At 41.2% G+C, this 10726-nt stretch overlaps 1 protein-coding gene across 2 annotated transcripts in view; it reads right to left on the reverse strand.

The window, feature by feature from the left end:
- Nucleotides 1-203: 203 nt before the first annotated feature.
- SPI1 (Spi-1 proto-oncogene) overlaps nucleotides 204-10726 on the reverse strand; it is a 22800-nt gene continuing 12277 nt past the window's right edge. For both annotated transcript variants that reach the window (XM_019552298.1, XM_019552299.1), the window contains exons 3-5: nucleotides 6593-6780; nucleotides 2205-2361; nucleotides 204-1014 (exon numbers count right to left, since the gene is read on the reverse strand). In XM_019552298.1, the coding sequence (XP_019407843.1) occupies nucleotides 698-1014; nucleotides 2205-2361; nucleotides 6593-6780 (662 nt within the window). In that variant the 3' untranslated portion in view covers nucleotides 204-697. The remainder of the gene's footprint in view (nucleotides 1015-2204; nucleotides 2362-6592; nucleotides 6781-10726) is intronic.

Below are 10726 nucleotides of genomic sequence, written 5' to 3' on the forward strand. Positions count from 1 at the left end.
TCCTTTGTAGTGATGTGCTCTCCCTATTTTATTCAATTTTTTTTATTTTCAGGGTAGTGAGAAGCTGGAAGAGAGATGAAGTATGAATAAGGTTTAGTAGCCTCTTCTTCTCTATGCAAGGGACCACACTTTTGAGTTGTTACTGCAGGAACACAATTGAGACTAGTCTGGGAAACAGCTGTCTATCATACAAGTACCAAGGCTTCATTATAGCAAATTTTATTAAATATATACAAGTTATTACTATTTAAACATAATAAGTATCATTCCAAGATCTGCAAACGTCTCTCTAGCTGTTGAGAGCTGCAGCAGAGCCTGTATTAATGCTAGTTTCAAAGCTGTAAGCTAATGCAGTGCCACAAGGTACACAGCATCACCTTTGAAGGCAAAACTTCAAGTTGTATTCTTTAATTACAATACAATTGAACAAATATTTTCTGACAATAATATATTTATACATTTCTTAAATTTCCCAACTCTGTCCAGCTTGTTGGAGGGAAGCAAAGAATTCTGTTATCTTTAGGATTCTCAGATGATGAAGAAGGGAATTCGTACCAAAACTTCGGATGTTAAGGGCCCTGTAAAGGTAGAGAGGTGGGCACAGGAAGAAAAGAGAAAGATGCATCCATCTCCTCTACTGGCATCCAGCCAGGAGGTCTTAATATATTTTTCTTGCATAGGCTCCCAAGACCTGTACTCAGTGAGGATAATGCTTCCTATCGCTGCTTGCCCTTCCCATAACCTCTCCACTAAATTGGTAGGTCAGCTTCTTTTTGACCTTCTTGACTTCCCCTGTCTTGCCATAGTTTCTCAAAGCCCGTGCCATTTTCTGGTAGGTCATTTTCTTGCGGTTACCCTTCTGGATGCCCCAGCGGTTTGCCAGTGCCTCTTTGTGTTTGGAGGAGAACTGGAAAGTGCCTTTTTCCTTGTCTACCCACCAGATGCTGTCTTTCATGTCTCCATTGCGAAGAAGGTCCAGAAGGAACTGGTACAGACGAATTTTTTTCTTGCTTCCTGTGTGAGGGACAGAGAGAGAGGCAGTGAGGAGAATACTCTGGAGCTTCAGTTGTGTTGCACGGAATGGGGGAGTTTGTACAGTTTGTGTCATTTTTCCCTTTTTTTCTGGCTAACATGTCAATCGCATATATTCTTCGATGTGCAGCAGCTACAGTAGTGGATCCCAGTGCAGTGTTGGGTGATCTGTTGTTCTAAGCGAAAAACAGAGCTAGGAATTCCAGAGATCTAATTTCAGCTCTGACACTAATTTTCTCTGCAGCTTCAGGCAAGTGATTTAAAGCCTGATTCATAGAGGTTCTGAGCATGCAGATTTGTACTGATTTCAAGTAAAGCTGTGAATGCTTGGCCACTCTGCAAATCAGGGCCTTAGTTCTCCCATCTGCCTACCTACCAGACGTGTTGTGAAGACTAATACCTGTGCAAGACTTCTAATATATAGTGCACTGTATTAATGCTCTGAGTTATCTAGTAATTTAATATCAAGTTAGAAAAGGTAGGAACATGGAACTAAGGTTCTGATCCAAGGCCTGCTTTGATCCCACCAACTTTACAGGGCTTTGGATCAAGCTCTGGGACGTGTGCTGGATTTAAGTGAAGAAGCAGGGCTGAGTGACTGGTCAAGATGCACAAACTGTAACATCCAGAGAAGAGATGAATTCAGAGCTGCCTTCTAGAAAGGAATGGGGTGCAGTAAGGTGGAGGGCAGCGGGGAATGGAAACCAGTAGTGTAGAGACATGTCTGGGCACCAGGGACAAGGGGGAAGTAGCAGCTTCCAGTTCATGATCAAAAATGTGTGGCTACCAGCAGCAGCTTCTTTTTCTCACCCTTCCCTCCCCCTCCAGTTGGAGCCTGGGGCAGTTCCCCTGCTGCTCCCTAGTTACGCCACAGAGGGAAACTGTTCCAAGAAGGCTGGTACAGTGGAATCAGAGGATTAAATGGCAGGAGAAAGAGCCAAATTGTAAATGGGAAGATGCTGAATTAGCAAGCAGAGCAGAGGAAAAAGGCAAGAGTACATAGATATGAAGTCAGGGATAGATAAGGATTTGGCCATTAAACATTCAGCAGACAGGAAGTAGGTGAGGAGACAGTGGAAGCTAAAGCTTACAAGCTTAGTTGTTTTTACAGCATCATCCATCAACACCATATCAATGCGATCTGCACATGTGGCCTCTTTTTGTTTACTAACCTGGTTCTCCATGCATAATCCCAGGAGTTGGGTCTACACCATCAGTCTCCCCATCTGATACCTCCAAAGGTGGGCTCTGCCTCTCCATGTCTTCCTCATCAGAACTGGGCTGGTGTGGAGATGGGTACTGTAGGCACATCCGGGGCAAATAGGAGACCTGTAGGAGGTGGGGAAGAATGGTGGAAGGAAAGAGACAAAGAGAGGGGCACCAAGTGAAAAAGGGTAGGGGTGGTGGGGAGAGTTACAGAGAAAGTGAGGAAAAGTGACAGATATATGAGATTATTTAGGACAATAGCCAGGGACTTAATTGCTGCAATTCAAAATAAATATGAAGCAGTTTAAACTTATTTATCTGATATTCTCCTGTAAAACAATGTCTTCTATAATCTAGCCCCTCTAAGAGAGGGTGGAATAAAGCAGATAAGTGGAGACAAAAACAGATTTTAGTCTACATCCTCTAAACCTATATAAATCATGTCAGTCCTCAGGGTCTCAGTTTTCTCACTTGTTAAGTAATCCTCCCTTTCTAATCCATGTGATCATCTTCATTGTCAGTCCATGCAGTCAAGGATGATTGTCTTCCATGAGTGTCTTATCTGTGGGTCTGAAGGTGGCTGATGAGACTGATCCAGGATCGACAGACTCTGTTGCAGCTTGGGCGCGTGTTTCCATGCAAGGTGCACGGCTCTGGATGCTTGATTCGGTCCACAACACACTGGTTCTGCCACTCTCACTTTTCCATCTCCTGTTGTCATGAGGTTTCATAGTACTGAGATCCTTGCAACAGATTCTTCCTCTATTTGGGGTGATCCTAGGTGATAGTCTCCCATGAGTTGATGTTGATGTTGAATTTTTTTCAAGTTGGCCTTGAGGATGTCCTTGAATTACATGGTGCCTGGTCAGGAACAGGGATGAATTTATCTCTGCCACTGCTCATTTGGCATCTGGTGCCTTAGGGATCATAACCAGCTGGTATGAGTTAATGCACAACATTGCTGGAGCAGATGCAGCTTGGGAAGGAGACAGCTGAAAACAACTCTTTGATGGCTATCCCTACTTCCTGTGCTAAGCAGATCTCTGTGCAGGAAAAAATCTGGACCCTTTTCCTGTTCCTCTTGGGATAACAAGGCGTTGTAGTATATCATATTATTCTGGATGAATCACATCGAAGTCAGGCAGGGGAGATATAAACGATCACAAAAATGGTTAACAATAAGGGAAGCTATAATTTGGTTCTGTGCCACCAATGGAAGGACACTGCTATGTGCATCTAAGTACAGCTAAAAGTAGGGAAAAGTAAGGAACTAACAGCCTCCTTTCTATAACAACTCCCACCAGTTCAAATATGGTACAGGTGAAATATTCTAAACTGGTAGCTCTAGAAACAGAGATAAGACACTACTCCTTCCCTCCAGCATGCATGGAAGACAGTGTCCTGTGTGTGACACCATTACCCCAGTCATAGGCATTAGATAGGGGAGGGATGGTCAGTTTGTGATTCACAGCACCCACCCAACAGTGAACGCCTGATCCCTTTCTGATGAGTCTTACATGAGCCTGAAATGTCCCAATAAGTTGTGTGCAAGTGGTTAGTTGAAGGGTGCAGCAGCTGGCGGTTAGTGAGTCAGCAGGTTGGCTGTAGACGAGCATGGCAGGAAGGGCCAGGATTGGGTAAGAGTGTGTGTAAGTTTCCTGTCAGATCCCCAAGAGTGAAACTCCAGCCCTCACCACAGAGTCACCTTTAGCATTTTACAGTTAAACAAGCTGCAGCCTCAGGGGTAGGAAAAAAGAGAAAGATGGGGGGAGGGAACTGGGAGTGGACTGCTGCCACTTACAGCAGACAAATTGTCCCTCTGGAGAGAAAGAGATTACAGAAGCTCAGGGTAGGCAGAACAGAGAAAAGAAAATGATGCCTGCAGGAAGAGTGGGGAGAGGGGAGGGGGAAGAGTATGGTGCCTCCAGTGGAAAGGTATGAGAGAAGGTGCACACAGTGCTTCAGGGGGTTGGGTGAGCTGTCCTGATGCTACATAGATTTCCATTTCTGCTACATTTTTGGTAACAGTGATTGCACCAATGTGTGAAATTCAGTATGTGTGATATGTCCAATGTCCTGAAGATATTATGCAATAAGTCACAATGTTCTTGCTGGGGTGTTTTCAGAGGCCTATTAATGCAATCATGGAGAGGGGAAGACTTCAGAAACTGCTGGCTACTTTCCACATACTGCTGCTACCTTGGAGCTACATTTGTCATTTTCCTTTGTCCACTCCTCTTCACAAGTCCCCTGTGCATTCTTTCCTTCTCTTCTCAAGCAGCCTGTCTTTTCTTAACAACTCTTAACAGACAGTATGTGATGAGCAACCTGGAAAGATTTATTCAGAAAGACTTGCCCAAGAACAGCTTAGATCTCAAATTGGAGAATGACGTAATAGCTACAAAAATTAGGGGCAAACTTTTGGTTTGTCCCTTCTTCAAGAGCATATTACTATTGTGATTTTACATGACAGCAATGGATGTGGTAACAGGCATATTCAGTATAAGGACAAAAATGTCTCCTGTTTCTGTTTCCCTGAAAATGTTTTGAAATTACTGTTTTTTTGTGATGCCTATTCTGTTAGCTCCTGCACCAGGAATTGAACCATCTCCGGTACTAACTGCATGAGCAGCTGCAACTTGAGTGAAACAGCTAAAACTCCTAACTAGAGGTGGTGATATGAGTGGAACACTTCACATTCTCTGCAACTTTGTATAATGGTAGACCCATGAGATGCATTGACCAGGAGGTTACAGTTGCGGCCCAGGTAACTTTTTGGAGAGGACTTGGACAGAATAGAATTAGTCATATGCCCCTTGTCCTGAAATCTGTGATGATGGTTGAGTAGAACAAAACAGTGGAATGAACATAATTCACCTCTGCTGTTCTCTGGTGCTGTTTAGGAAACTGGCCAGGGCCCGTTCTAATTCTCAGTCTTGACTTGGATCCGGTCACTCTACTGCAGCAGCTTGTCTTAGAACTAGAACCTGTACAGCTTGAAATTCTACCAGAGGTTGGTTTCCTAGGAGGCACTTTTTGCCAGTCTCTTTGTCTGCACCTGATTTTCTTTTTGCATCTGTACTGAAGGTCTGTATTTTTCCATACTGTTGAAACATTATTGAGAACTCAAATTTAGGGGGCTTTGCAATAGATAATTTTTCTGCTGGTATAGAAATTTGCCACCCCAATTCAGGATATTTTCTAGTATGCCTTTTTTTAATCAGAAATATATACCTATATATCTATAGATATATATAGATATGTATCCTGTTTTCTTTGAATAGAGATGGCCAAAATAGCTAACCTGTGTGCAGGCAAAATCTCAACTATGATATCATTGTGGCCAGTAAGAAGCTCCCTTTGACCTTTGATTTTGCTGCTTTTCGTGTATTTTGCATACAGTTTGGGTACTGTCTGCCCCTAGGAAATTCCTTGTTCTCAAATCATGCAGTTCTCATTGTTCTCAATAATGAGCTTGGACAAGTTCCTGGGGATCTATGTTTTAATCTTCAACTGCTAGTCCCCTTTAGCCTGGCTGCTCTGCAATGTAAGGGAACTCCTTTTGGGTTCAGACATGCTTAGTATTCTAGACCCAGGTCCTTTGCTTTTCACTGCAGAAAGTGGTTGTGTTTAAGTGACTTAGTATAAAATCCTAGTACAGAAAAAGCACAATATTGTGTGTCCTTTCTACTTACAAGGTAAAAAACCTAGGTGCTCTGACCTCTGTTGTTTCAATGTGGAAAAATTACTTGGAATCTGTCTCCCTTTGGAAACACTATGGATTATCCCCTTGTAAAATCACCAGAGCTGGTTAAAAAATTCCAAAGAAACTTTACAAAAAAAGAAGAATTTGCAATATCATTTAAATTAAAACATTTTTGGAGACAATGTTCTGAAGTAGTCCTGCCTGGCTCCTCAGCTTAGTCGGGGACAGTGGGGCTTCCAGGCCCCTGAGCCCTGGATTCCACTCTCTCTTGTGGCAGAGAATTTCAAAGTTGTTGGTCTTTATTCTGAATTGTAATGAAACCAGATCTTGAAATCCCAAAGTCCTCTGTGCAGTGAATTACCTTTTTGCACACAGGTCTGAAAAGCGTATCTCTTTCAGCAATTAAGGCATTCTGTGAGTCAGCGGGGTGATGCCTGGTTGTGTGTGGCCAGACATTATTCAGAACTTTAGACCAGGACTTCTCTTTAATCCTCTCCTTGGAGTGTGTTATATCAAATGTTCATGGGCAGTAGTAACTCTTAGCATACAGTTGACTAATACATTTGGCATAGCACTATGCACTCTGATGCCCCTTGTTCTCTGCCGTTTATGCCATTCTGACTTCTGTGCAAAGGCTGAAAATCATACCTGGTGGTTGAGCCCAATATGTGGGGCAGGGAGCCCTGAGTCTAGAACGTGCATCTGCTCAATCTCCATGTGCCGGTACAACTGCTGCAGCTGCGGAGGCTGTACACTCTGGAGTTCTGTGAAGTGATTGTCCCCGAAGTTCTCAAATTCACTGTGCATGTGATGTGGATGATAGTCCCAGTAATGCTCTAAGGAAAATAAAAACAATGTGTTAATGGAGGAATAAGAAGCCTGAGCATTTATCTGCTCTCTTAGTTCTCTTATTCTCCCCAACCCTCCTAGTGACAAGCTCCATAAAGAGGCCTGCTTATTTTCAGTTCTGATCTACGTAGAGCCTTCTGTTGGTAAAATCTCCTCTCTCTGATCTCTGATATGCTTTGAGGGTGATTCAGTCAGCTTAAAGCAACTCCTTCACCTTTGTATATAATTTTGAAATTAAATTTGAAACACTCCTCAGTTTTAGATTATTGTCCATCTCATGCTGTCCCCAAATATCCAGTGATCTTCAGAATTTTGTATCAACTGTGCACAATTCAGAATCCAACAAGGGAAAGTTGGAGGCTTTGTGAGCTCAGTTTCACTTAAAGCTACAGTAATTTTATACACAAATTGTGTGCACTCTGTTTTTAAATTTGTCTTTAAACATTTGAATTGATGGATCTTCCATGATGTCTCTGCAGATGTATTCTATAGGCTTATATAGCTCATGTCAAAAGCCCTTTCTGACATTTAGCTTGAATTTTCCTTTTATTTCATACACCTTTTCTTTTAATTCTCGCTCTCTGTAATGTCCTAAACCAAAATCAGTTTCATCTCACCCTTCACTTACTTGTAGATTGTTGTCATGTATCATCCCACATAATCCCAGCATGTCCTTAGTTTTCACTTAACCCAGCTGTAAGTATTTAGCTTTTAATCTTTCCATATTATTCAATATTTCTAGCCCCCTAATTATGTGTTTACTCTTCTCTGAATGCCCCCCTGCCTGCCAACATCTTTCTAATAGTGTGATGGACAGATCTGAGCATGCTGATCCAAGTGTAGGTATCCAGTACTTATGTCTCCCATTGGCAAATAAACCCCAAGTTTAAAAAAAGAAGAGGAAGAAATGTCTCTCCTCCTTCCCAGCCTGTAAGAAAAATAGCTTGATTAGGATTTGTAGGGGAGGTTTTTTGGTATTTTTGCTTATTTTTGTACATATGAGTGAGTTGAGTATCTACATTTGGGTGTGGCTGTGTGAAAAACTTAGTGAGGCAAAGCTAAGTTAAAAAGATAAGTTTTGCATTTAGTTGTAACTGCAGTGAGGTGGTTTTTTTTAAACAGATGAGTTCATGGGTTGATAGTTGTTGCAATAGAATATAGCTGCTACAGGAGCTATAGTAGTCACTGTGGGAGAGGCAATCTTTTGGGTAACTAGGGACAATCTGACAGAGGGCTTTGAAAATACAGACACCAATTTTGAACAGGATTGTCTTCACTGAAGACAATGTGTTCACAAAAAAAAAATATAGCAAATAGTACAGGAAAGGAGAAATAAGCTATCTTTGTCTCCTCATAGGAGTGGTAAGGGTCTGTAGAAATTCTTTCTGTCTGAGTCTCTCTACCAGACCACTTTTTGCTACCAACCTTTAAATTTCTTCCTTTCTACTTTTTTTATCCAGAATCACTCTGTATGGGAGGGGATGAATGGGTATCTACAGTAATAGCCAGGTAGTCGATAGGTTGACTCACTAATAATACTCCTTTACCTTTTTGTTGGGTAACATTTTCTACAGACAACATCTGGAATTTGACAGAGTCCAAAAGTTAAAATTTTCTGAGATGAAAGAAACATGGTGGTGATTTCTTTATACCTTGCAATGTGAGAGAGTTTTACTTCCACTTGAAAGAGGAAGTGGTCCCTGTAGGATACAGGAGGATCCTGAAGGTTTTTTGGTTACATCTAGCCTGAGAATCTCAGTCCATGAGATAGCAAGTTGTGTGAGAATGGATCCTAGGGGTTACCTAGACTGTTCTTATTGGAGGCCTTGGACTGTCCTATCAGAGGCATCTTTATCTGGCTAGGAGACTGACCTCTTTCTTTTCATGTGAAACTACGTCACTGGGATTCAGTCTTTCCCCAGGCTAATCTGCTGCAAAATTCCATACCTGCAAGTGACATGAAAGCCACATGGATTTTCCATTTGGTCCAAAAGACAGCAGCCTATTTTCTATGTAATAAATTAATGTGAGCACATTACAGGAGTGTTCTGCACTCTGTGCTGGTTCATTCATTAGACTGTTCTGGATCTGCTTCACCATTCTAGTACTTATCTTTAAAAAGTCATTAATGGACTGGTTCTGGGTTTTCCAAAGATCCCCTCTATGTGGCACATTGCAAACATTGAGATCAGTTGAAATGTTATGGGAAGCAGAGCTCAGGAAGAAATACAAAGAGGCTAGATGCCAGATGTGTTCACTTAAGTTTTTATGCTGGAGTTTCCCACCCTCAGTGACTAGCTTGCTGAAGAGACAGGAATTTACAATTCATATGCAGCCTTCATGATCTTCACTCCTAAATAAGATGATTAGCCATTCTCTCAGCACATGGGCTTGAATTTTTAATAGCAATTATTGCTTCTGTGCCTCTGGCTGTCTCTTTATTTGTTGGAACCTGTTTCAAGGCTTCTGCTACCCTCACACCTCTCTTCTAGGTTTTTCTTGACCAGTACGCTAACTTCAAAAACTCTAACGCCTATCCCAGCTAATCATTGTCATACTTTGCCTACTCAGACATGGTTTTCATTTTTAGTTGGATTCTCTGATGCTGAAGTACTGTAAACAGTTTCTGCATTTCAAACTTATGATGGTAATGTGAATAATGTACCATTTTGGAAGTTAAACACTGTAGCCACATACTACAGATATATAACAAAACTGCTCTGGGTCAGATGTTACTGTAGCGCAATATGCGTATGCGTCTCTCTGTATGTGAAATACTGCACCCAAATATTCAACAACCACTGTAGAGGGAGGACAGTATTTCTTTTTTAGTGAATTATTTATCAGTGAGCTATTTATGATTTAATTCTTCTCGGGGGAAAAAAGGTTCATTAATTCAGTACATTTCACTGACAGTAAAAGGTAAACTATTTCTCTTGCCAAATAACTCTACAATTATTGTGTTCTAGTGTTGATAGGTATGTTGCACCATGTCAGGTGCCAGTAGTGCACAGCAGAAGATATAAATAGCTGCCTCTACAGATATATCAGTTGAATTGTGACTCTTTTCTTTTACATTTTTGTAGATCTGAAGTTGGTTATGAGGTATAGTTGTTCTATAATGTTCACCAAGATAAAAAAGGAGAGAGAAGAAAGGAGAAAAATAATCTTAAAATGAAAGTGTCTATTTTGTGGTTCAAGGACAATGTCAGTAAAAGCCAGGTTAGGTCTACACACAGGAGTAATTCTGAGAAATTTCGTTTGAAGTGAAAGAGGATGTGAAAAAAATTCTCTGTTTTAGAAATATGGAGATTGTGTTTGTTTTGGTCTTTTATGTAGTGAAAGGTTAAAGGAAGGACAGATGATGAATCCTGAACTCCTCTCATTACACAAAAAGAAGGTGGTTTGGTTGTACTGGTGGACTGAAAGGCTCCATGCTTATATCCAATATAGATATGATGGTTTTGGTCTGTGTGTGAGAAAAATAGTTGAAGAATAGCTCCTCCTTTATTCCAGAGAAGATGACATTCTCTTGTCTTTTCTAGGTGAGTATTAGCAAGATACACCAGTAAGATGTAAAGTCAGCTATGAAAAGGTATCTCAGCGAAGAAGAGTCACTGTATCTTGTCCCTCTCCAGAAGCAAGCCAACAAAAACCCGTAGAGGAAATAAGAGAGAATACTGAGGGATGCTGCTTTTTTGGTTCTCTACAGAAACACTCCCTGCTCAGTGAAATGCTGTTTCTCAAATAATTGTGGCTCATCTATAATGATAGCAGAACCTCACTACTTCTCACATTACTAATTAACAAAACTGATAATTCCAGTTATGCCAATGCAAAGCATTCAGAAAGTATTTGTCAGGACCCAAAACATCATGAGATTGCTCACTGTCTCTCTCATATATATATATGAGAGAGACAATATATTATATT

Source organism: Crocodylus porosus, unplaced genomic scaffold, assembly GCF_001723895.1.
Source record: "Crocodylus porosus isolate Cpor-Errol unplaced genomic scaffold, CroPor_comp1, whole genome shotgun sequence".
NCBI lineage: Eukaryota > Metazoa > Chordata > Crocodylia > Crocodylidae > Crocodylus > Crocodylus porosus.